This window comes from Lissotriton helveticus, chromosome 4_1, assembly GCF_964261635.1.
Source record: "Lissotriton helveticus chromosome 4_1, aLisHel1.1, whole genome shotgun sequence".
NCBI lineage: Eukaryota > Metazoa > Chordata > Amphibia > Caudata > Salamandridae > Lissotriton > Lissotriton helveticus.
Genome location: NC_136063.1, coordinates 2098514344 through 2098541588, shown reverse-complemented (window position 1 = coordinate 2098541588; position 27245 = coordinate 2098514344). Strand labels below are relative to the sequence as shown.

The window sequence follows — 27245 nt, the reverse complement described above, 5'->3', positions numbered from 1 at the left end:
TATACGTCTTACGGGCCTTTCGGAAACAGTCGCCACGGGCAACATGGAGCTATTTGTAGAGTCACTCCTGAAAAAACTGCTGGGAGATGATGCATTTTCTACAATGTTTGTCGTGGAGAGAGCTCACCGTTTCCTTGGCCCTAAACCGAAGCCAGGGGCCCCTCCGCGTCCCATAGTAGCTAAGCTCCTTAACTACAGGGACAGGGACACAGCACTGAAATTAGCCTGGAAGAAGCAACCGCTACATTATGAAGGCTCTGTGTTGTCCTTATTTCCGGATTTCACCGCACGTGTGCAGGAGGCGAGGCGGTAGTTTGTGCCCATGAAACGGCAACTACGTGATTGGGGGATCGACTATGCGATGCTGTACCCCGCGAAGCTGAGAGTCAACAGGCAAGGGCGATCTACCATTTTCACCGATCCGAAAGCGCTGCAAAAAGCCATGAAGGGCTGGAGACGCAACGAGAAAACCGGGCGCCGAGAAGAGGACGTGGAAGCGGAGGATGGCAATCCCATGGAGAAGCAGGACTGAGACTGCTCGCTGTTATCGAGGAAGGTATTGGAAGTGGTGAGGTTTGAGATTGCGGGGTGGGCAGTGCACGAGGTCCCGGTGGAGCTGTCGCACCTTGCAGGCGAATCTTGGACGGTGACATTGTCCATGAGTAATGTGGAATAGAGCTGTACTGAGTTCCCCGAACCAGAACTATGGATTGATGGGACACTTCCAGGGCGTAGCCTCCTATGTGTTGGGGCTGCGAACAATCAAGCCGTGGGCCTCTCCCTGTGTGTGGGGGCGGTGGCGGGCTGCCTCGCGGCTGGGAGGTCGACACGGCAACTACAGCTGTGGTACCATTTGAATTTGGATTTTATTAGACTCTTCTATAGGGATTATAGAGGTTGCAAGGGGGATACAGGCATTTTGGAATCTCTCTTTGCTTTTTTTCTAAAATGCTCCATTAATCCTGTTCAATGCTGTGTTCATTATGCTGGGGTCGCTGCATGCCTACGGGGGATTCAATTTGGTATTTTTTTACCCATACCGAGACGGAGAGGCGGGATACAGGGGTGGCAATGTGTACTGTTGTTTTGCTTTGCTATAGACTCAGCATGTGCTGGCAAGCTCGCCCCTGTGTGTACTCCACATTCCAGCACGAAATTGCATTACTAGGGTAATTGGTTTACGATTTGCATTGTTTTTTGCGGAATGCTTAGCAAGGGTGGGGTTGGCGGGAGAGGGGTGGGGGGGTTGCTTCTAGAACTGTTCTGGGATGGGTGGGGTGATTGGGCTGAAAGGCGCGGCCAGGTTGGGGTTGGGCAAGCGTGGGTGGGGGGAGGGTTTGCTCTATGCTTCTCCAAGTTCATGGTTGTTGATACTGATTGTAGGTTTTGTAAGGGTATTAATTGCATTGGAGACCTATGTTGGCATGGTAGTAAGGTACGCTGTGAGTTGCTTCATTGCACGTAGAGACACCATAGTGGCTAGAAATAGACATCAACAGTACTATGACGCAAACTTTCTTGGTCGCTGACAGCGACTGTGTGCGCGACGCTCCCCCCATCCAGACCCCGAATGCTCGAGACCTTGATACTATAACGATTATAACGTGGAATGTCCGGGGACTGAATGATCATAGAAAAGTTAGGAAGGTCCTGCAGTACCTCACTCGGCATGGTGTTGACATTGCGTTGCTGCAAGAGACGCACCTCGGCCGTGATAGTCCCACACTGCGATATAGGGGTCTCCATGGCAGAGTGCACGCGGTTGGTTTTACATCCAATGCTAGGGGAGTGCTCACATGGGTAAACCCTAAGTCAGGCTTGATATTTACACCCTTGTCGACGGATGCGGAGGGTAGGTACGTTATCACTAGCTGTACTGGGAAGGGTACAACTTTGACTGTTGTCAACACGTATGGACCTAATTTTGACTGTCCTTCCTTTTACACGGTGCTGGCTAATAAAATCAGAGACCTTGGTGGGGAGCATGTCCTGTGGGGTGGTGACTTTAATCTTACGCTACAGCCAGACTTGGACAGATCGGACGGGCCTTGCAGACGCCCCTCGGCGTCTTCCTGTCTGCTCACAGTAGAAATGACTAGACTTGGACTACAGGATGTCTGGAGGGATAGGCACCCGGGGAAGGGTGGCTACACTCACTACTCCTCACAACATAAGATAGGTGAGACCGATGGGTGCCCGTGAGGCCTGAAGAGGACTTGCGCACAACTGGGGGTCAGGACGTCCTCGGACGCTGAGGAGGCCATTGACAGACGAACACGGAGAGCTGAGCTGCAACGATCGTTGGGACGCGGCAGGACACGGCAGGTGACCGCGTGGTGCGACCCTTGAGCCGTCATGGGGCGCCCAGATAGATCACAACCAAAACTTAATTTTGATGTTGCCAAAAAAGCCAAAATGACTGAGCCTCCTCCCGAAGAGTTCATTGACGAAGCTGGCAGTTCTGGTATGGGCGACAATGTTGAGTCTGACATCAGAGGGCTTTTGCTTAACATGGAGAAGAACTTGCAGGGCAGTATTGCGTCTTTGGGCACCAAGATGGACGCCCTCACATACCGTATGGACAGGATGGCGGAGAGGATAGATAAGCATGCCGAACGCATTGACATGTCCGAACGTAGGATTGGTGAGGTAGAGGAGGCGCATACAACACTGGACTCGGAGCAGAAGCAGCTGGGGAGGGTGCTTCAAGTCCTACAGGATAAGGCGGAGGACTTGGAGGCCCGTTCCCGCAGATGTAATATACGTCTTACGGGCCTTTCGGAAATAGTCGCCACGGGCAACATGGAGCTATTTGTAGAGTCACTCCTGAAAAAACTGCTGGGAGATGATGCATTTTCTACAATGTTTGTCGTGGAGAGAGCTCACCGTTTCCTTGGCCCTAAACCGAAGCCAGGGGCCCCTCCGCGTCCCATAGTGGCTAAGCTCCTTAACTACAGGGACAGGGACACAGCACTGAAATTAGCCTGGGAGAAGCAACCGCTACATTATGAAGGCTCTGTGTTGTCCCTATTTCCGGATTTCACCGCACGTGTGCAGGAGGCGAGGGGGTAGTTTGTGCCCATGAAACGGCAACTACGTGATTGGGGGATCGACTATGCGATGCTGTACCCCGCGAAGCTGAGAGTCAACAGGCAAGGGCGATCTACCATTTTCACCGATCCGAAAGCGCTGCAAAAAGCAATGAAGGGCTGGAGACGCAACGAGAAAACCGGGCGCCGAGAAGAGGACGTGGAAGCGGAGGATGGCAATCCCATGGAGAAGCAGGACTGAGACTGCTCGCTGTTATCGAGGAAGGTATTGGAAGTGGTGAGGTTTGAGATTGCGGGGTGGGCAGTGCACGAGGTCCCGGTGGGGCTGTCGCACCTTGCAGGCGAATCTTGGACCGTGACATTGTCCATGAGTAATGTGGAATAGAGCTGTACTGAGTTCCCCGAACCAGAACTATGGATTGATGGGACACTTCCAGGGCGTAGCCTCCTATGTGTTGGGGCTGCGAACAATCAAGCCGTGGGCCTCTCCCTGTGTGTGGGGGCGGTGGCGGGCTGCCTCGCGGCTGGGAGGTCGACACGGCAACTACAGCTGTGGTACCATTTGAATTTGGATTTTATTAGACTCTTCTGTAGGGATTATAGAGGTTGCAAGGGGGATACAGGCATTTTGGCATCTCTCTTTGCTTTTTTCTAAAATGCTCCATTAATCCTGTTCAATGCTGTGTTCATTATGCTGGGGGCGCTGCATGCCTACGGGGGATTCATTTTGGTATTTTTTTACCCATACCGAGACGGAGAGGCGGGATACAGGGGTGGCAATGTGTACTCTTGTTTTGCTTTGCTATAGACTCAGCATGTGCTGGCAACCTCGCCCCTGTGTATACTCCACATTCCAGCACGAAATTGCTTTACTAGGGTAATTGGTTTACGATTTGCATTGTTTTTTGCGGAATGCTTAGCATGGGTGGGGTTGGCGGGAGAGGGGTGGGGGTGTTGCTTCTAGAACTGTTCTGGGATGGGTGGGGTGATTGGGCTGAAAGGCGCGGCCAGGTTGGGGTTGGGCAAGCGTGGGTGGGGGAGGGTTTGCTCTATGCTTCTCCAAGTTCATGGTTGTTGATACTGATTGTAGGTTTTGTAAGGGTATTAATTGCATTGGAGACCTATGTTGGCATGGTAGTAATGTACGCTGTGAGTTGCTTCATTGCACGTAGAGACACCATAGTGGCTAGAAATAGACATCAACAGTACTATGACGCAAACTTTCTTGGTCGCTGACAGCGACTGTGTGCGCGACGCTCCCCCCATCCAGACCCCGAATGCTCGAGACCTTGATACTATAACGATTATAACGTGGAATGTCCGGGGACTGAATGATCATAGAAAAGTTAGGAAGGTCCTGCAGTACCTCACTCGGCATGGTGTTGACATTGCGTTGCTGCAAGAGACGCACCTCGGCCGTGATAGTCCCACACTGCGATATAGGGGTCTCCATGGCAGAGTGCACGCGGTTGGTTTTACATCCAATGCTAGGGGAGTGCTCACATGGGTAAACCCTAAGTCAGGCTTGATATTTACACCCTTGTGGACGGATGCGGAGGGTAGGTACGTTATCACTAGCTGTACTGGGAAGGGTACAACTTTGACTGTTGTCAACACGTATGGCCCTAATTTTGACTGTCCTTCCTTTTACACGGTGCTGGCTAATAAAATCAGAGACCTTGGTGGGGAGCATGTCCTGTGGGGTGGCGACTTTAATCTTACGCTACAGCCAGACTTGGACAGATCGGACGGGCCTTGCAGACGCCCCTCGGCGTCTTCCCGTCTGCTCACAGTAGAAATGACTAGACTTGGACTACAGGATGTCTGGAGGGATAGGCACCCGGGGAAGGGTGGCTACACTCACTACTACTCACAACATAATCTACATACCAGGTTCGATTATTGGCTTCTTTCCGCACACCTCCTCTCCAGAGTGCGTGCTTGCGTCACACTCCCGCGCACATACTCAGATCACTCTCCGGTGCTGGTAACACTGACCGCGTTGCGGACACGCCCCCCTCCCTTCTCATGGTGTATGCCACCGTACGCCTTACTTGACGACGCCTTTCGGGGCGAACTCACGACGGATATAGAAGAATTTTTTAGTAAGAACGAGGGCACAGTGGACTCATTCCTTACAGTGTGGGAGTCCTTCAAAACATACATTCGAGGGGTTATAATCTCCAAGCATAACGGAGTACTTCGGTCCATCCTAGATCGCTTGAAGCTGTTGGAGGCTCGACTCCGCGATATAGAGGAGCGGATGGTACGGGATACAAGTGCAGACCTGACTCAAGAACTAGCACAGACGGTTCGAGAATATAATGAGGAAGCAGACTCGGAAGTAAAGTATCTGGGGAAATACGCTATAGCTCGCTCCTATGGCGAGGGGGAGCGTCCCGGTACAGTGCTGTCTAACTTGGCCAAGCGGTGTAGACAACATTCGCCCCCTCCTATGACACATTCATCTGGGCAGGGAGACGAGTTGACTGCTGAGCAGAAGGCGGAACTCTTTCGGGACTATTATGCCGCCTTATACTCATCCAGGGGGACCATCCCGGATAGTAGCATTCTTGACTATCTCGGGTATATTAAGTTGCCCTGGCTTACCGACTCTCATCGAGCGTTCCTCGTCTGCCCGTTTGAAAGGGAAGAGATAGTCCTGGCGCTGTCCTCCATGAAGGCCAGCAGTGCTCCGGGAAATGACGGTTTTCCGGCTTCGTTTTATAAAGCATTCCCGGACTTACTGATCCCTAAATTACTACAGCTGGTGGAACAGGTTGCGGAATGCAGGGAGATGCCTCCCACTATGCGGGAAGCTACCATTGTAACATTACTGAAACCAGGTAAACCCCCAGAGGACTGTGCCTCCTATCGGCTGTTATCTCTACTCAATGTTGATGCCAAAGTCTTCGCAAAGGTTCTTGCTAATCATATCAGCCCTCTGATCCCGTTACTGGTGGTGCCCGAACAGGCAGGCTTCGTTCCTGGCCGTACCCTGACTTACAACCTGCGCACAGTGTTTGCAGCATTCCAACGTACTCGGCAGGACATACCGGCAGTAGCGGTTTTTCTCAACATGGAAAAGGCATTTCACTCCGTTGAGTGGCCCTTCCTGCGAGCACTGCTGCAGTGCATGGGGGTGGGAGACCTCTTTCTTCAACTTGTAAACACGCTTTATAATTCACCAACTGCTAGAGTTAGGATTGGCGCGGTTACGACTGAAACCTTTAATATTTGACGTGGCACTCGGCAAGGTTGCCCGCTTTCCCCTCTCCTATATGCACTCGTAGCGGAACCACTGGCTTGCGCATTAAGAGAATACCATAGTCACCGGGGAATTAGATTTACAAAGTACAATTTAATTGTGTCCACATACGCAGATGACGCCCTGCTTTATGTGAGGAACCCAGAAGACAACCTTCCCAGAGTGCTGAGGGAGGTGGTACTGTTTAGCTCACACTCAGGCATTAAAGTTAATTGGAGTAAAACAGTAATGTCTCCGCTCACACCATTCACGAGTCGGGTAGAATCGGAGTATCCTATCCAGTGGACCACAGATGCGGTCCGCTACCTGGGAATACAACTTCATACAGATTCAGAAGTGGTCCTGCGAGAGAACTACGGGGTGGCGGTTTCCAAACTGGGGGATGACGTGGAAAAGTGGAAGAGTCTCCCCTCTCCTTAATGGGCCGAATTTCATTGCTGAAAATGACGGTACTCCCCCGTTTTCTGTTCCTGTTCAGTAACATACCAATGGTGCTCTCACAGGCTTTTTTCAAACAGCTGCACGCGCTGGTGTTGCGGCTGGTGTGGGCTGGCAAACAACCCAGGGTGGCATGGGATATACTGATACGACCATATGAGAACGGGGGACTGCAAGCCCCGGATCTTGAAAAAAGTACCTGGCGACATCGGACCCTTCTTTCTGTGGGACTCCTCGGACGTGGATGTTATTGCGCCGTGACCTGTTTTCAAGGTCCTCTGCGTGAGCCTGCAGGTATATCTGTTGGTCTTTCAGTCTGATGAGTTCCTGCTGTAGTTGCTCAGTCTCTTCCCCTTTGGCTTGATCTCTGTCTTCCATAGCGGCCACTCGCTCCCCGATCTCGTCCATATCTGCGTATCTCTCTCACTTCTCCCGCCACTTCCTGCTTAAGCGTCTGAAAATCCTCCCAAATGGTGTTGCAGAGGGTTTCAAGGAATGCACGTATAATCGGCACCTCTCCATCTCAGTGGTCCGTGTGTGCCTTAGGGGCCGGAGACGTCTGCCCCCCTTTTTCCCCTGCCATGGCAACCTTTGTGAGCATTTCTTTCAGGGATCTCTCCCCCTTTTTCCGCAGCATGGACATGGTGGGGCCTCCTGACAGCCAGGATCTAGCTTCCTCCCCTGATCCATGGGTTTGCCACTAGGGCAGCGCTGCAATGTGTTGTGCGGGTCCGAGTGGACCGTGAGTCAGAGCAACGTATTGTGGCTTGTCCTCTACTCTGCGTTGCGGGACTTCCTGTTCTCCGATGTCCTCCAGTTCCTCAATCTGCTGGGTATCGATTCCTGTTGTGCCTCTGGCTGTTGGAGATTGTTCAAGCAGTGCAGTTCTCTGGTGTAAGTAGGCCCTGATGTAGTGTTGGCCATGCGTGTAGCAGGGTTACAAAGGTTGGTGGCTGATGTGCCCACAGCCCGCTCCACTGTCTCTGCCAGTATCGAGCTTCGTGCCACCCCTACTTCGCTTGGTAGCAGTGTGCACCTCGCAGCACAAGAAGGGGCCTGGCCCGGTCGGTGCACAGCCCCTCCAATCTATTAACATCCACATGTTGTTCCCAGCGATTGGGGGGGAGGGGTGTGTGGAGTTGATCCGCTATTGCACTAGTTGCGCGCCCGGGGGAGGCCCGTGAGCTGCGCCTTCAATTATCACTGCTGCCCGGAAGGTAGATGTCCGCCCTCTGTGGCGCAGCTCTCGGTCGCCGCCAATGCCCTATGGCTGCATCAATTTTCACCTGTCTATAGTTTGGGCAGCCCCGCTTTTACACTGTCGTTTCGTGGCAACGACGCCTCCATCCGCTTGGTGCTACGTTCTCTGATGGGGCCGTTAAGCCCTTCCTGCCATTTTAGTTCCATGCCTCCCGGGACTGCTAAAGTTGGTGAGGGGGGCTATGCGGCAATGATCGGGATGGGCTCTCTCTGTGATCTCTGCCCCCGTTGCGCCACCCCTGTAGGGGTCACCGTGCACTGCTCTGCTCCGATTGCTCTTGTGGTGCACCGGGCCCTTGCCTAGGAAGGCCGTCTGCTGCTAATCTATTAGTCCCGTCCCGCCATTGAGTTCGGCGCCTCCCGGGGCTGCCCAGGCCGAAAAAGGAGGCTGTATGGCACTGCTTGGAGGTATCTCTCCCTTTGTGTTCAGTTACTGTTGCGCCACACCATTGGGGGTCATCTGCGCTGTTCCTCCTCGATTGTTCCTTGGGGGCACCGGGCCCTCTAGTTCCTGCTGTGGCCCATGGGGGGTTCGGCGCCCCCCGCTAGTGCTGGTCACCTCCTTCTCTGCCAGGCCATCTGAGCTGCTGGCACTCGCTTGGCATGAAGCAGGCTGCCTCCCAGTTCCACTGCCGCCTGGTCTGCTGCTATCTCCACTGGTGATCCGCCGAAACCGCCTCTCTCAGGCGCTATTGGGCTTCCGGCAAGGTCGCCATTTCCTCTCTTGCTGAGCCGCTCTGAGTGAGATCTGGGAGCGTACGCCAACCACCACCGCTCCTGAAGTTGCCCCGGCACTCCCGCCCGTCGCCCCACCGTCCGTGATGCACTACGGGGGGCTGAATCAGAACTTTGGCCGTGTTAGGGGCCAGGAACGAGGAGCCTTCGGGATCTGCGACCGTTCAGATCGCCATCTTGGCCACGCCCCTCCAGGGCCCGATTTTAGACACACTAGAGTCAGTGTACTTCATGGCTCCTCCTTTCTGGCGTGGAAAGTCATGAAAATTAACCTACGTCGGTGCACCTATATGGGTGACACAGACATCACTACCAGAGCGAACGCCCCAACTACGCCAGGCAGAGCTGACTGACGCCACCTACCGGCATGCAGGGAAAATCTCACGGTTCACAAAAAATCTTCTGGATCCAGGCTGACGCCTGGGGAAATTTACATGTAAGGAATCTGCAGCAAGGTACCAGATAAGGCGTTACCAAAGGTAAGTAACTTGTTCATTAGGTAAAGATTCTTCCACCATTGCAAATATGTATAAAACAACTAAGGTTTGTATAGCATATATTTTCTGATTAAGTTTAGAACAATAACGAAAATGTGATCCTCGAATACCTTTTGCTACAACAAAGAAAAAACTCTGCTTTGCACTTTGGATGTTATAGTTGTAATAAGAATAAGAGCAGACTGATTTTGCGTCATGCTTAGTTTTATCTCATATTTTTAATATGTAACATATGTGTTCTACTTCTTAGTACTGACATAAAAAATACAGATTTCATATGCTCTTCATTTTAGTGTTGTGCTATATTTTTTTATGTATTTTGAGCAGAATGTATGTACTCCATTTCTTAAGCATTTAATACAGTGCAAAAAATAATTTGATCTATGTGCATATTTTACATAATCTTTATCTGGAAATCCTAAATTGTTTTTGTCATCGCTATTTTCAGAATACCTCTATTAGTTACTGATTTCTGTATCTCTTAGACATTGCAGAAAACCTTTTTTTCAAGTTGGTTTGCTGTCTGTTTATAATTAGCTCTTGCATTTGGAGGACTTATCAATATTTACATGTTTTTATGCTAGGAAGACTGATAGACCAGCAGTCAAATAAACTGGGAAAGGATGAAATGTTACAGATGATCCGACATGGAGCTACCCATGTTTTCGCATCCAAAGACAGTGAGCTCACAGATGAAGACATCACTACGATTTTGGAAAGAGGTGAAAAGAAGGTGAGACTTTTGGGTGAATTTCAGAAGAGATTGTTATGATCAGCAGAATCTTAATTAATAAATATGCCTATAAGTCAATAATAAAATTAATCGCAGTCCACCCACCCATGTATTGGGCACTATTCCTGATTCCTGTCGACCAAAGAGTAGCCAATGCTTCCTTTATATGCCCTTATAAAAAAGCGGAAAAAATAATCAATTTTGTCGAAAACACAAGCCATTGTGAGAACAGAGAAGGGTAAGGCTGTTTTCTGACACAAAGGGATGACAAGGCGTTAGGAATAGGTCCAGTATTGCAATATCCATTGTGAGCATATTGTTTTGTAATTGGATGTATATTGTGCTTACTACCCTAGTCAAGGCATTGAAGAGAGATTGCCTGCACCAGAAGTAGGTTACGGTTGCTATTCCTGCTACTTTCTAGAGCAGAAAAAGGACAGAGGACTTCATCCTATCATGGATCTGTTCTCTCTCAAGGCCTTTCTATGGGAAGAGAAATTAAAAAGCTCACCCTGGCTCAGGTCTTGTCTGCTCTGGAGACTGGAAAGTGGCATTGGATTTTCAGGACTCTTATGTTGATATCCTTGTTCTGCGAGCCCACAGGTATTTCCTGCAGTTCTTGATAGGTCACAAGCATGTTCAATTAATTGTGCTCCCTTTTGGCCTCACCAGTGCAACTTCCTGTGTTAACAAAAGTGATGGCGGTGTTTGCAGCTCATCTGCAGAGGTTGGTCAGAGGTTCCAGTCTTCCCCTACCTCTCCCCATGCATTCGCCACCCAACTCCAGACTACGGCTGACCTTTTGCATTTGCTGGGGTTCACTGTCAACATGTTGAAGTCACACCTGACTCCCTTCTCAGATGTTGCACTTCATTGGAATCATTCTGAATACAGTGCAGTTCCACTCCTGCTCTCCATGAGCAGAGAGAGTCCATAATATCCAGACTATAATCTTGAGGTTTCAACCTCAATCCCGGATTTTGGCGAGACTAACAATGAGGGTGGTGGGTCTGATGGTATCCGGCATCCTGCTGGTAAAGCACACCAGATGGCATATATGGGGTACTGCAGCGGAACATAAGTCCCAGTGGGTGCAGCACCTTGCTGAACTTCAATAATGGCCTTTTATACCCGGTCCTGGCACCATGGGAAAAAACAACTTCTACTCCTGATGTCAAGAAGCTGGCGGTACAAGGCTATCGCCCAGGTCCAAGTGATCCACCCTTCCTATCAGTTCACCCTTCACCTGTGAGCCTAATCATTCAGGATTTCTTCGCATCTGGACCATCGTCTATGATCTTTCCTTCAATAATTCTTGGCAGAACGTATGGCTCAGCAGTCCATCAATGCCAACTGTCTCTAGAATATGTCTCGGATTTCGGTTCCTCATGTGCTGTAAGACAATGTATTCAGAAAGTAGTACATGTATTTTTTAAGTTTACATATCCTGGTAGTGAAAACCTCTTTTTTCACCACTTGAAGGCCTATCTCTCCCTTTAGATAATACGTGCTTACTTTCTAACATACAATAGGTGATATAAGTGCTGGGAGCAGTTAGAAATATCATTTTTGGACTCAAATGAATTGTAATTTAAAATTCTCTTATTCTCTTTAATGGTAAAGTCTGATTATAAGTCACAATTCTGAAAATGAAACTTTTAGAACGTTGGCATTTTCCTGTACTAACCATTTGGTGCCTGCAGCCTTTTTGCATTCCTACCTACAGTGAGTCATAGTGGGACTGTCAGGATGGGAGGGGCGGAGCTGTTCTCTGACCCAATTACATTGCAAAGGGGCTACTTTCAGCACACTCAAAAAGAACTTGACACAAGTCTTTTGTCACCCCTAAAAGGGGAGGAAGGAAATTTCCAGAACAAAATGTGGAGGGAAGTCTAAACGTTTTGCCCTCTTCAGAGACTGGCAGAATTACAGCCTTGTACTTCAAAAGACTGACCTGCTGCTTGAGGCCTGCTTGTACATCACAAGACTCCCCATCTGCTACCAGAGGACTGCCCTGCTGCTTGAAGCCTGACTTGCTGTTTGATCTCAGAACAATTAGAGTGGCCCCCAAAGGCTAGTAGACTGGCCTTCTGTGCTGAGCAACGGCGACACAACAAGCTCCAGCAACCTTGAACACTCCACCTGGATCCTCCCTGAAGTGAGCCCTGTCCTTCAAATGGTGCCCACCCAGTCCTGGACCCTCAGTGAATAAAGCAAGCCTAATGCTTGTTGAGGCCCCATTTCCAGCAGCTGCGCGACATTGTACATCCAAGTACCTATATTAACAATTTGACAACACTGCCATCGCCCCACTGTATGCAATGCAAGCAATATTTTCAAGCCCAGTACCTATTACAGCAGTATATACAATACCATTACCATAAAGTATTAGAGTTTATGCATTGAACGCTATACATAAACTACAAATGTGATATAACATGGTATGTACAGCACACACCAGCCTAAAATATAACAAGGCAGCTAATAAACACATTGCAGGATTCAAAATACAGTGCATGCTTTTTTGACCCATTCAATAACTGGTTTGGCAGATGATGTCTCCTGTGTCCACCTGAAGAGCACACCGACAAAACAGATGCCATATCCAGTAGTCAATTCAGTACTTTATTGTTTAAGTTAATAAAAACCATAACAATGTTGTGATGGATGTAAAGGTCCTACAATTTACAAACATAAAAAATGGTTTAAAATATAGAAGAAGAGCATGTTACTTATTTTAAAAGCAGGGGATGATTGTGTATCATAAGATTATTGACAGATTTGTTGTTTCATCAGATGTTGGCATTAAAACATTTAGCATTTTAAAATTTCAACAGGGTTTGCTAGACATTACTGGGTTGGAGGTGTCTAATTCCATCGGCCATTTGGTTTTTTCACAAAGTAATAAAAATGTCAGCAGCTTACAGGACAATTGAGGGTCCTTTAATAATGGATGATCTGCAAGTTCGAATGCCCCTATCATTAAAAGCATTTTTTTTAGAAGCAACACTCAGTCCGATTTTAATATGGGGCAGACACAAACGAGGTGAATAAAATCTTGCCATGCTGCACCACATAAGCTACACGTTTCGACGCCGTTATACTTCCATGCTGGTTGGTCGGCCAAACTCGGCAGTACCCCAGATATAATCAGCATTAACTTTTGTTTCAGATGAGGCGAATATGTTGTACTGAGATATTCCGCCGGTCGTAATGATGTATATGATTGGAGAACCATCCAAGCGTGGGATCTTTTGGCTAAAATTTGTTTATCTTCTAATAATTATTGAAGCTTGGCCGCTTTGTCAATCTGCGAAAGACTTGGAAGGAGGGGTTCTGAGCCCATAGTTCAGTCGTGTTGGTTTCCTTCAGTGCGGTTTTCAGGAATTTTCCGTGACTTGAACTTGGATCATCTTCCTGAGCACGCCACAAGGCATCATTTAAAATGTTAGATCAAACCTGCCAAAGTTTGTATCAGGTTTTAATTGCGGTGTATTTTCTCCCTATCTCCTTATCTTTGTTTGCAGCGAGCCTAGGAGTTTTGCGTCCTTGCCATTTAGTGCTATCCTCGCATAAGTTACTGTAGGTAGTAATTTCGCAGCCATCACTTCTATTAGCGGCTTAAAGGAGGGACCCTGTAACTTTTTTGCAAGGGCACAGAAGGCATAGATAAGGCCATTACCTTTTTTTTGCAAATATTGTTTCTGAAATTGGAAATTTAATCAATTGTCTATATATACCCCCAGTTATTTATATGTAATAGCTATTCCAAGGCTTGTTTTCGCCCAGCTTAAATTGATATTGTTGTCACGAGAAATTCATGATTGACATAGTTTTTGTTTTTGTGATGTTAATTTTTAGGGCGTTAGTCTTGGCGAACGTTAGTAGCTCATTAAGTGCTCTCTGTAAGCCTATTCTTGTTAGACTAAGCAAGACTATGTCATCGGCATACGAAAGCGAAAGATGCATTATGGACAATGTGGCCAGGCGGGGCGAATGTGTATTTGCCTGGTCCAGTCATGGTGAGAGATGTGCCATAAATAGATTGAATAAATGGGGGGCTAACACACAGCCTTGTTTTAATCCAATTTCTGTTTGTCTCTTCCTGGACAATTATGTATCGTTTGCTATTTTTACACGGACCCACGTGCTTGTGTACAATTGTATTAGGGGTCATAGTATTGTTTCGGGAAGACCAAATTTCCATAAATTACTCCATAACAGGCCACGATTCCCACGGTCGAACGCAGCTTTAAAGTCCATAAAACATAGTTGTAGTTTTCTTTGCAGGCGTTTGCACTTATCCACTATTGTGGCCAGGGCTAAGATATTTGTTGTTTTGTCACATCTTTTGCGAAATCCTGTTTGGTTGAATGGAATCGGCCTGTTTGTGTTAGACCATTCTACCAAGTCCTCCAGGATTAATGATGCATAATATTTGGCTTCAACATCTATTAGTGCAATTAGCCTGTAGTTTGCCGAGTCCGACCTGCCACCTCCCTTGTAGATCGGATTGATGATTGACCCTTTCCAGCTCAAGGGATGGGTATTTGTTATACGGATCTCTTTATAAAGGCCCGCTAACGGAATTGCCTAATAATCAGGATCACACCGAAAGATAGCCTGCGGGATATCATTTGGGCCAGGAGCCCCATCGTTTCGGCCCAATTTTATTATTCTGGATGTATTTTGTACCATGTGGTGTTGACTGGCGGGGGCTAATGGTAGGGCTGGGCTGGTATTGAGGCCTTGTGGTCCGGTTAGGTTCTTTCCGGAGTGTGTAGGCTCAGAGTATTATAGTTGTCCGTTTCGCTCATAAGGAATGGTGTGAGGTCTTCAAATATTTTGCATAAATGTAATACCCATCCTGTCTCTGTTACAGAAGCATTATTTATTACTTCTTTTGATCTTTTTATACCATTTACTAGTTCCCAAAATAGTCTGTGGTTAGTTGATTTGGCACAGGAAAGTAACTTTGTCCAGAATATCTCCTATTGTGTTTTCTGGTCCGTCCAGATTTGCATTGTGTACCGCTTCCTGATAGTCTTTATATTTTCCCGTGCGTGATTTGGGCCTTTCGGTGTCTTGTTTTTCCTGACCGCCTTTCTCAGTTCTTTTCTAAGCAAGTAGGCTTTACGTGAAATTTTTACAATGTGCTTGTTCCTTGTTTTCTGAGCATAATTGATTTTAGGTGCTTGAAATAATCATTTGTTGGTGAAAATGGACCAGTTTACTACTGAAATGCTGCCATGCGCAATCTTTGTTTCGATTAATTTTTTTGCTAGCAATGTTAGTTCTGGAAGTGTTTCTGCTGACCATCGCATATGTTTCAAATTAGTTGTAATCAGATGACCCGTCTCAATGGGGGCTGATTGATGTTTTGGGTAGTTTATTTCTAGTTGAAGGACCTGGTATGAATGAGTACTTGATTGTATATTTCCCCATGCAAGCCAGCGATGGAAGCATTAAGATTGTGTAATCTAATATTGACTGGGCATATACCCCCTGATAAGTCCAACGCGGAGGCGTATCATCTTTTGTTATGCCATTTGATACTCAGAAGCCAAGATGTTCCAAGGCTAAAACCAGCTTTTGCCCATTCAAATCATATTGTTTTATTGTCGAGGATAATTGTGAGGGAGAATTGTCCAGTAAAATGGATGTGCCTGAGGTCACCTTGACTCTTCAGCATCCACATTGCCCTGTAGGGCCTCATAAGTTCCTTTCAGCTGTCACTGGAGGTGGTGGACGTCACCTTGTCAGCGTGTTGTCCCTCCACCCAATCCGCTTTGGGAGATGGAGCATCTCTGTTGCATGGTGTGCAGACACCATAGACCTCATGCACAGCAAATTGTGAGCGCGCGATGAGAGGGGAGTGACTGTGTGAGAGTTAGTAAGTAAGTAAGTGAGGGTTTTATATAGCGCTTGATTGCTGAGGCGTCTTGGCTCTTGGGAAGCATAGAAAAACGAGTGAGTCCATAGGTACAAGCTCCACTACTAAACCGAGAAAAGCCTTTTTTTAAAAGGCCACGGAATTTGGAACGAGTTGGTTGAGATCTAATATCCAACGGCAGCCTGTTCCGGAGTTTGGGAGCCAAGTATGAGAGGCATCTGCCACCCCATTTGGCTTTCCTCCATTTCGGAATTTTAACCAAGGCCTGATTAGCAGACCTTAAAGAGCGCCCTGGACAATACCATTGGAAAAAGTTGCGGTACGCCAGAGAACCACCACCATACAGGGTTTTGGTGACCAGGCAAAGAGCCTTAAATTCAATACTCTGCTTGACAGGGAACCAATGAAGGGTCCTAATGGCCCCAGAAATATGATTGGATTTAGGAATGTTAAGTAATGCCCGAGCAGCAGTATTCTGAAGGTACTGCAGCTAAGTCAGCTGACGTTTATCAATCCCTAAATAAAGGGCATTACAATAATCAATGAGAGACAGTACAAGAGCAACCACAACAGTATTCCTCAGCTCCATTGGAAGAAATGGTAGGGTCTTCTGTAAGATATTTAATATGAAATAATATGCCGAGGTGACTTGGTTAATCTGAGCGGAGAAATTAAGCTGTGTGTCCCAGACCACACCCAGATTTCTCATCTTGTCCACTGGTGATGGACACTCTCCTGCCTCCATTGGCCACCAGGCTGCATTCCAAAATGGAGGGCCATTGCCAAACTCCATTACTTTGATCTTCTGTGTGTTTAGTTTCAAATATTTGATATGCATCCATTGTATGATGCGACCAAGAAAGCTATGAAACATTGCCGATGGCACCTCACTAACAGAAGATATTGAAACTATGATTTGAGTGTCGTTGGCATGAGACACAAGAGAAAAACCAGAGTCTGTAACTAGATTGGCCAAAGGCATCACATAAATATTGACAAGTTTTGGTGAAAAAGCCTACCCTTGTGGGACTCCACAGGGGAGATGAAATGTGTCTGATTTAAGATTGTCCCAGCAAACCTGATTTTCTCTGTTTGTCAGGAAAGAAGAAGAGCTAGCACCTTAGCCTTGATCCCACTTGCCTTCAGCCATTGCATGAGAGATAGATGGTTTACTGTATCAAACGCAGCAGACAGGTCAAGTAGGATCTGGATCGCTCTTCCACCACTATCAATTTGCATGCAAAGTTCTTCTGTGGCCACAACCAGTGCTGACTCTGTAGAATGGTCTGCACGGAAACTATGTTGTGAAATGTCCAGAGTATTATTGGAGACAGGAAAGTAATTTAATTCCTGATTAATGGCTTTCTTCAAAACCTTGGCCACCAAAGGCCGGCAGGAGATAGGTCTATAGCTCTTATCATCCCTAGGGTCCATGGAGGGCTTCTTTAAAATGGGCCTAATACAAGCTTTCTTCCATACCGTAGGAAAATCTCCAGATCCTACAATGGTGTTTAGTAAGGGGGTCAGAAGAGAGCTTGTTAGTCTAGAGGCCTCATGAATTATATTCGGTGGACAGGGGAGACCTGATGGACAGTAAAAGATCATTTACAGAGTCCTGTGTAACTAAGGAAAACTGGATAAATGATTAGGAGTAGCTGACCCCTCCTCACTGTCCTGAACAACTGGAATAATGGGGCCGGAATCCAATCCCTCCAATTCCTTGTATATTGTTTGCACCTTTGACTGAAAGAACTCTGCCATTTGATCACATACATTTTGAACAGGATAGAGCAAGTCTCCTTGTTGGAGCTTGGATAGGGAGGTGACAGTCTTAAAGAGTTCTCTGGTAAAATTCTTTTCCTTCTCTATCTTGCCAGTGTAGAACTCTATTTTAGCTCTACAGATAGCTTACTTATAGTCTGCAAGAGACTTATTATAGCTAAGCTTGCCTTCTGTAGTATAATGCAGCCTCCATTCATGTTCAACACACCTGCATTTAGGTTCATGTCTACGTTGGGAAGCTAATCTTAAAGGGGCTAGTTGGACTATTGCTTCTCTAATCCAATTGTCGTAATGAACTGCATCCAGGTTTTAATTAGGGGCAAGTAAGGGAACAGTATTAGTTAGCCACTCAGTGAAAATCTCCTGATTAAAATTATGCCAGGACTGTGCAAAGGTTGTAGGTGGACGTGGTGCAGAGGAGTGAGGGTTGGTTTTAACCAAGAAATTCAAAATAATAGCCCTATGGTCTGTCCAGGTCAATGTCAGAATCTTATCAATCTGTATAGCAGGATAATTAGTAAAAGTTCGATCTAATGTGTGTAAAGCATTATGAGTGGGGCCAATCACTCATTGCGATAAACCAAGGGCTTCAAATCGATCTAACAATGACAAGGTCATAGAATCAGTAAACAATTCAAGATGAAAATTGAAGTCCCCGAGTACAGTGAAGAACAGAGAATCGGTACAGGACTCCATAAAATCAAAGAGACATTGTAAGAATGGGAGTTTGGAGCCTGGTTGTCTGTAAAGAAGCAGACCAGTAAAATTGACCTTAATATTAATTTTGATGTTAAATGACATGGCTTCAGCGCCTGCGAGGAGTATTGACTCAAATTTCAATTTATATTCTATTCTATAGATTATAACTATACCTCCACGTAATTTGTCCTCTCTATGGACAGAGGCAAGAGAGTAGCTCACGAGTAGTGCCGCCACCCTGTCAGGTTCAGAGGTAGGGGTAGCCCATGTTTCTGTGAGGAATTTAAAATCCGAGCTAGTTGTTTGTAGCCGGCATTCAATTTCCAACTTATGCTTGCTTAACGATCTAACCTTAAGCAGGATAGCCTTAAGCTTATTAGCATTTGTGGCATTTATAGCCATCACATTATTGTCCCTTGTGCTGTGGTCCAGTAACGCCCCATCTATTACCCTATTATTAGTTTCTAAGTTTGAAGCATCTGGGAGATGAGGACAGCTAGATTTTGAATAGTGCGAACAGTTATTATCCAAGAAGTGATTGATGCACTTACCAATATTTAAAGCCTCTAATACACTCCTTGATTAAACTAATCTATTACAACCAGCAGAGGTTCTGGAGCTGGGCGCAGTCCAGGCAGGGACGGGCGCAGATGGGCTTGCCTTTGGTCCCCCTTTGGAGCGCCTGCTGCGCGGGTCCGCTGCGCGCTTGCATCAGCATCGTAATTTATGGTTAAGTGTAATGAATAATTAGAAAGCTAACCATTTAGGTGCAGGCCTGCTCTGACTGACGAGTACTGCAAGTCACGTTATTATACCCCTCGGTATCACAAAGTAAAGTGCCACTTGGCAGCTCATTTCCCCTCTCAGTTTTACTAGGGTGATCAGTTAGAGAGGGTGGTCAGTTAGAGATGACCCCAACACCTCCCCAAAGAATGCCCGGTGTGGTACCTGCCTGTAGCCATGGCTTGGTGACAGAGCCATGGTGTTCTGGAGATCCTTGGCTCCTGTGTCCGTGGGGCGGTCTCCACTATAGTCCCTTGGTGTGGCTGCCTCCACGTGGGGCATTCGGTCTGGGTGTTCCTCTGGTGGCACCCCGTTCTACAGCTCCTAAAACTGTTCTGCTCGTGACTCCTCCTCCTCTCCAGGGTTAGGCACTGTCTTCACCTGCGCTGGGATTGTTTCCTTCTGGTTCAGCTGCTCCCTTCTAGTCCGCTTGTCACTTCTGTTTCTACCTCCCTGTTCTGGCGTCAGTGCCCCATGAGTCCAAGTATCTGGCAAACTCTATAAAGTTTTCCCTGGAACCCCTTTGTTGGCTATATTGAGAAGGGAGTTGTTAACTATATTACAATAACCCCTTTTCAGGAGTGGCCGATTGGACCAGTCAGCCATCGATTCTCTGGAAAGATAGTCCACATTATTCTGCAGACGTCCTGGTCGGTGTTCCACTTGGAATTTGAGCCCTTGTTTCTAGTCAACCACACGAGTGGTGCATTCAGTAAGAAGAGTAGAGGTCTATCCCAATAGATAATCTTGTAGCGCTTCCACCGCCCATTTAAGGGCTAATCATTCTTTCTCAATTATGGATACTTTAGTTGTCAGGCAAGCAACTTCCAGCTAATATACAACACTGGATGAAGGTTTCTGTCACTGTCGAGCTGAAACAACACAGCGCCTAAGCCCTTCCCTGAAGCATCAGTTTGTAAGACAAAGGCTTCTGAAAGTTAGGACAGCGTAATACAGGTTCTTTACAAAGGGTGGCCTTTACACAGTCAAAACTCTCCTTCTGTGGTTTAGGCCAACTTGTGATTTTGTTCGGGTGTTTTTAATAGGTCAGTGAGTGGTGCTGCCAAATCAGCAAAATAGGGAATAAAACATCTATAATAACCTACTAGTCTGTTAGACTGAAAATGCATCCAGCTGCCTCCTTGTAGCATTGTGCGAGTTAAATTTACATTTGCTGCACCATTTTGTATCCAGCCACCATTTTGTATCATGATCAAAATGTAGTTTCTGTCTCATACTGTGTTTCGCTGCACTAATGAAAACATTATTCTGTAAATGCATGCCTTTCCCCATAGGTAGGCCTGCTCCCACTCTCAGACAGATGGGCACGGGTAGAGTAACCTTGAAACTAAGATAGCGTGTACCCTGTCTCAGGATGGTAACCCATCCTTCTGGACCTCTTTTGTTCATCAGTGCCTAGGCGGGAAAGCTCCAGTTGGGCCGGGTCTTTAGGGATGTTGGAAATGTATATCTGACTTTACCATGTGGACGAGAGTCAGTCCCTTGGCAGTTGTCTAAGGAGGCTGGTCGGACCGGACTCTGCTTGAGTGTATGATTAATGAATAACTTTGGTTTGTATTCTCTACTGTCTGACCGACTCTTCATTTGTATGGAAGGCTGAGAGGTGGTCGTGAGCAACCCAGGTGGCCCTAAACGGGTCACTTCCTTGAAGTCCTAAGAAGGAGTGGATTTCTTTCTTGGTGGTGGCCTGAGGAATATCTTTAATTGCCTGGACCTTCTCTACTTGGTGATAGATAGTACCTGCTTGTATTTGATATCCCAAATGCTTTATAGAGTCCGTGGCAAGATTACATTTTTTGGGGTTAGCTGTGAGGCCCGCAGCTAGTAGATATGAAAAGACTGAGGATGACTGTTCTAGATGAGATTCTTAAGAGGGACTGTAAATCACAATGTTGTCTAGGTAGGCTACTGCATATGTATCGTGGAGTTTTAGGAGCTTATCCATCTGCCTCTGGAAGGTTGAGGGGGAGCTATGTAGTCCAAAAGGTAATACCTTTAAATGATATAGGCCTGAAGGGTTAGGGTATGCATTTTTCTCTTTTGCATCTTCAGCCAGGGTGATTTGCCAATAGCTCCCTAGTCAGGTCTAAGGCAGATAAATAGGTAGCTTGGCCTAATCTCTCTATCAATTCGTCCACCCTAGTCATTGGATACTGGTCAAACTTAGAAATGGTGTTCAGTTGTCTGAAATCTATACAGAAGCTAATAGAACTATCTGGTTTTGGTACTAGAACGATGTGGGGGTGACTTGTCAAGGGTTCAATAATATTGCTTGCATCATATTAACAACCACATTTTCTACTGCTTCCCTACTTGCCTTAGGAATCCGGCATGGCTTTAATCTGACTACTTTATTTGCTTCAGTTAAATTGGTTATCCCTTGTTTTCCTGAGAACAACTTAGAAAAACTATGAAAAAGGTCTTATAGTTGCTTCCGTTGATCTTTTTGTTTTCTACGTCTACCAGGCTATTTGTAGGGCAGAACTCTATATTCAGGGGTAGTGAGTTTGTAATGAACAGTGCCTGGTTCACAGACTGGTTCCACTTCTTTTTTAAATTAATATGGTATATCTGCCCTTCTTTCCCCTTGTGGGGTACAGCAATATTATATGAGACTGGTGTAACCTGTTCAATTACTTCATAGGGACGTTGTCACCAAGCTAATAGTTTATTATCTGAGGACGATAACAGGATAAGCATCTCCTCCCCAGGTAGGAGACATTACAATCTGGTTGCTTTATCGTATTCCCTTTTTTAGTTAGCTTGGGATTTCTCGAAGTTAGTTCTCATCTCTTTCCACAAAGATTGCACCTTAGCTAGAAAGCATGGTCTAAAAAGTTATCGGTTTCATCCTCCTCTTCCCAATGCTCTGCAGCCATATCAAGAAGAGGGCAGTGTTGGTGGCCAGATAGTAACTCAAAAGGTGAAAATCCAGTTGAGGATTGTTTGTGGCTGAGTATTGCAAAAAAAGTAGCTTCTTGTCGCAGTCCCACCCTGAATTGGAGACCAATTTTTAAACAATTGTTTTGATTGTTTTGTTCTATCTTTCCTCTAAACCATTAGTTTGTGGGTGATAAACTGATGTTCGGATTTGTTGTATCCCTAACACCCTACAAACCTGGGCCCTAAGGCGAGACATGAAGGGAGTACCCAAGTCCGTGAGTATCTCCTTCAGAAATCCTACCCTCAAGGGGGGCGTGGTTTGGACGCCGAGAGAGATGGCGGCGCTGTAATTCCCTCTGCCCGTGCAGTGAACAAAAAGCGAATGTGGGACGTGTCTTACCGCTCCGACACCACCACAGGTCATTGATCCAGCAACCGGAATGTGAGGGGAGCATTTGGAGGGGCCGCGCATGAAAATCTGAGGTCGGGAAAGGTTGTTTCGACCGCCTCGTGTGTTCCCGCCGGTGACTGCAGGGTCTGAAGCGGACGAGGAGACCACGTGGAGACCGAGTAGCCCTGCTGATCGCTGCCGGAATGAAAAAGGGATTTCAGCTGAGATATGAATGAGAGCTGGGAGCTGCGGGTCTAAAAATGAACTGAAAGAAAACCGTGAGTAATATGACCGACTGTTTGGGACATTAGGCTCGTGTGGAACCACAGACGTTACCCGCGACCACAAAATGGCGGCTCCTGCTTTCTAAAACGGGAATCTCTGTACCTCTAAGACAACTAATGAGATTCACATTATGCACGCAGCTGGCAGACAACAAATCAATCTCTGCCCAATGTCTTATACTCTCTGTCTGAAGCGCTGCATGTGATCGTGCATGTTATGAGAGGAAATAAGAAAGCTTGATCACTCCCTTGATTAACGCTCATCCTATCAATAACAACTGGCGCATAGGCATTATTCAAGTCAATGGTACTATCGGCCTGTGTACAATCGATGCAGAAATTGGTTCGCTACGCTAAGGAGCGCCACTGAATTGAAGGCCAGACACATGATGACAGAGACTGCCTTGATGAATAAAGGGTTGTAGGTCGCTGCTTGGGGGCTTACAAATTTACGAAGGTGTTCTGCGCTCCTCCTGGCGGTCTGTGGATTGAAATCAGTGGGTCTTGCCCTGTGTGGGTTATCACTACTGCTTCGAGGATACACCACAGAGCTGCGCAATTCAGCCGCCCAAAACGCAATTTACTATACCGCATCAGATGAACAGAATGCATGTCTATACTAGTGCATGTCTATACTAGTGCAAGGCCTTACAGGCACATGTTTGATACCATATAGGTGGCGTATAGGTAAAGTGAGCAACGGCAACGGTAAACGGCAACGGCTCTTGATAGTCCCATAAATAAATAAATAAATATATGTATGCTTGAATTCACCTGGCTCGAAGAAGGTGCCCGTGGAAGTATCGAAAGCAAGCACTCCGCAGGGGACGTGAGCTGAAATGGCAGATAATAAAGAGTTAGCGAAAAGCTTGAAGAGGCTTAAATACGAGAACTCACCCAACAAGGCGGGAAGAGGCAATCCTGATCCGGTAGATCTGATACTAAGCAGACTTGATGAAGTGAGAGATCTGGCTAGAGCAACCAAAGAAGAAGTGGCGGCGATCAGGCAAGACAACCGCGACACCAATGCAAAGCTGGTTGAAGCAGAATCGAGGATAAGCAGACTCGAGGATATGGAGGTTAAGTCAGGCAATGCCATAAAACGCCTATGTATAGCTGCGGACAACACAACGCGGAAACTAGCTGAGTTGGAGGACAGGAATAGAAGAGGGAATCTACGAATTTTTGGAATTCCGGAAGGTTCGGAGGATCAACATGAGAGCTGTGTGGCCTTTTTGGAATCATGGTTCGCCCAAGCGACCAACATGACCTTTGAGCGCACGCTGGAATTTGATAGGGCCCATAGAGTGCCGGGCAGAATGATCAAAAACCAGAAAGGCCTTAGAGCTATTGTGTGTAAGCCACTACGCTACCAGCATGTGGAGCAAATTCTGAGCTTTATGCGGAAAAATAACCATATTCTGTGGAAATCTGCTAAAATTTACATCTCGCAGGACTATAGTAAGGAAACGGTGGAGGTGAGGAAGGCGTTCTTGGCACTCCGTCCGCAGTTGAAGAAAAGGGGTTTCCAGTATGGGTTTATGGGCCCAGTAAAGTACCGCGTGATTATCCAAGGCTCTCCGCACATCTTTTCTGACCCCCTGAAATTAAAACGTATGCTGGATGGCCCTGAGGACTTGGACATGGAAACAAATAAACCCGAGGTCTCAGAGGATCAGGCCTCGGCCTCCGGATATAAGTGAATTTGCTTTGCTCACGTATTCCACGTATCTTCCATAAGTATTGACCTCTCCCTTGTGGGGAGGGTTTGAATGCACTAGGTTCTACAGAAGTTCTTTCTCAATAAGTGTCCCTTGTGATGAGTGCATCCGTTGTTGCTCTTTAGTTGTAAAGAATGTCTTTATCTTTGCCTATTAGTATAATGTAATTCAGTAATGTAATTCTGCCTACAAGTTATCACGCCTATCTGGCGGTGGTACATACGTTGTTGCTCTTTAGCTGCGAAGATTGTCTTCATTATTACCTACTAGCATAGTGTGATTCAACAATGTGATTATGACTACAGATTATCACGTCTATCTGATGGTTATGGGTAGGAATGCGATGGTTGGTCATGGTTGGTCATGTTGTTATTTCATACTTCATCCCATGGTCCGCGGGACTACATGTCTACCACGCTTCTTTTCTTGAAAGGACCCCCTGGGCATTGGCGTGCCTTTGTTGCCTTACTTAACAGTCGTTTATAAGCCTGTTATAAGCATGTTGTACCAGTTCCTTGTTCCACAATTTTCTAAGTATGTATACGTGCACGGGGAAAATGCAGTGTTAACACAGTCTCTTTCCAGTCACCATGCCTGCTACATACAGTTGGGGTGGGGAGGGTGGGGGGGTGAGGGGGTTTTGGGTCGGGCTGTGTGTTCTATGTTTTTTAATTTTGTCCTTTTGTGCTTGCGTAGTCTTTCCTGATTTGATGCTTGGTGGTGGGTCAGGTGGTGGACTATATCTCCACGCTTGTGGGTCCTATAGAATTAAGTGCGTATTCTCCTCTCAAATATGCTGCGGTTTGTGTTATGTAAGAGATATAATTGTAACTATGAAAATGAGGTTTAATGATGACACATAACGCAATCGATACTCCGTTGGGAGTGTGTAATGTTGATCGACTGAAAATATTATCTCTTAATGTTAAAGGTCTAAACCAACCTGTCAAGAGACAGAAGATCCTGGACTACATACGGAGATTAAAAGGGGACATTGTGTTATTGCAGGAGACGAAGCTTGAGGCTAAACAATTTTACCACCTGAGAAATAAGTTCTATACTGAGGTTGTGGGGGCCGAAGCGGTGAATAAAAAGAATGGCGTTCTGCTACTGGTTGCAAACAAATCCAAAGTAGAACTTTTGTCCTCTGAGGCGAGTGTAGACGGGAGGTGGGTCACGGCCAAACTAAGCAGAGACAGAACAGAGTTCTATGTCACGAACATTTATGCTCCAAATACCAGTGACCTCAAATTCTGGGAGGATCTGAATAAGCATGTTGAAAATATTCCCGACGATGCTGTTCACATTTTGGCCGGGGATTTCAACCTCCCCGTGGATGCAACTCTTGATAGAGATTCCCATTGTCCCTTCACATCGAATAAATCACATAAGGCTTTCCTTAATTTGTGTCAACGCTTTCACCTGGTAGACACATGGAGGCTCCAGAACCCCACAGAGAGGGATTACACTTTTTATTCCTCGCCACACGATTCATACTCTCGTATCGATTACATCCTCATATCTCAGAATGGGGTCCCTAGAATAGAATCTACTACAATAGAACCACGTGTAATGTCTGATCACTCATGCATCTCCTTATCCATAGCTAATGTTAAACCCTCCTCTCGGCAGACGTCCTGGCGCCTGAATGACGAAATCCTAGAAAAAGCACAACATAGGGCCACATTGCTAGCTGCGATCTCTTCCTATCTACAGGATAACAAGGAGGGGGACACGACTGATCTTATCAGATGGGAGGCATTGAAAAGCACTATAAGGGGTGTTTGCATCAAAATCAGATCAGCAATGAACAGGGACTACCATGCAAATCTGGAGACTCTAGAGAAGGAAATTATAACTTTGGAGAGTAAACATTTACAGGATAGGGATGACATGTCTCTTTATGCCTTGGCGAATAAAAAATATGAATATAATAAAATAGTTAGTGAAAGAGCGGGGGTTTGGCTGGATAAGAGAAAGAGATTTATGTTATGCGATTCTAATAAGGCCGGTAAGAGTCTAGCTTCGTATCTGAAGTTTAAGGTTCAGAAGAATTCCATCAGTGTCATTAAAGACGCCTTAGGGGGGTTACACTCGGAACCAGATAAAATTGCAGACGTATTCAAAGAATTTTATGAAGATCTGTACGCAAAAAATGATGAGGTGGAGGGAAACAAAACTAAGGCGTATTTGGACGAATGTGTTCTTCCAAGGCTCTCTGCTGAGGAACAGGTTAGTCTTAATTGCCCGATTGCTGCTGTAGAAATAGAAAATGCAATTAAAAATCTGAAGACAGGGAAAGCCCCGGGTCCAGATGGCTTCACGGCAAAATTCTACAAAACCTTCCCCTCCCTTTTAGTTGAGCCCCTTTTGCGTCTATTTCAGGAAATAGATAATTCAGGTGAGGTTGGGGGCACTCTGGCAGAAGCGATCATTGCAGTACTTCCTAAGGAGGGTAAAGACCCTTCGCTCCCGAAAAATTACAGACCTATATCATTGATCAATATAGACTGTAAGATCTTGGCTATGATACTCTCCGCCCGCCTTCAGAAGGTCCTTCCCCAATTAATTCATCCGTCCCAAGCAGGGTTCCTTAAAAATAGGCTCTCCAGCGACAATACGAGGGTTCTAGCACATGTATTAGAGAAGGCGAAATTACTAGACACACCCACAGTAGCTATAACACTGGATGCTGAAAAGCCTTCGACAAGGTAGATTGGTCCTTCCTCGAAGCAGTCCTAACTAAATTCAACCTGGGAGACACCTTTACAAGATTGGTAATGTCCTGATACTGCTGCCCCTCAGCA

The 27245-nt window shown here is 46.5% G+C and overlaps 1 protein-coding gene across 4 annotated transcripts in view; it reads left to right on the top strand.

The window, feature by feature from the left end:
- The window catches only part of SMARCA1 (SNF2 related chromatin remodeling ATPase 1), a 2556005-nt gene that overhangs the window by 1733426 nt on the left and 795334 nt on the right, over positions 1-27245 (top strand). For all 4 annotated transcript variants that reach the window (XM_078688758.1, XM_078688761.1, XM_078688757.1 and 1 more), the window contains one exon: positions 9833-9981. In XM_078688758.1, the coding sequence (XP_078544884.1) occupies positions 9833-9981 (149 nt within the window). The remainder of the gene's footprint in view (positions 1-9832; positions 9982-27245) is intronic.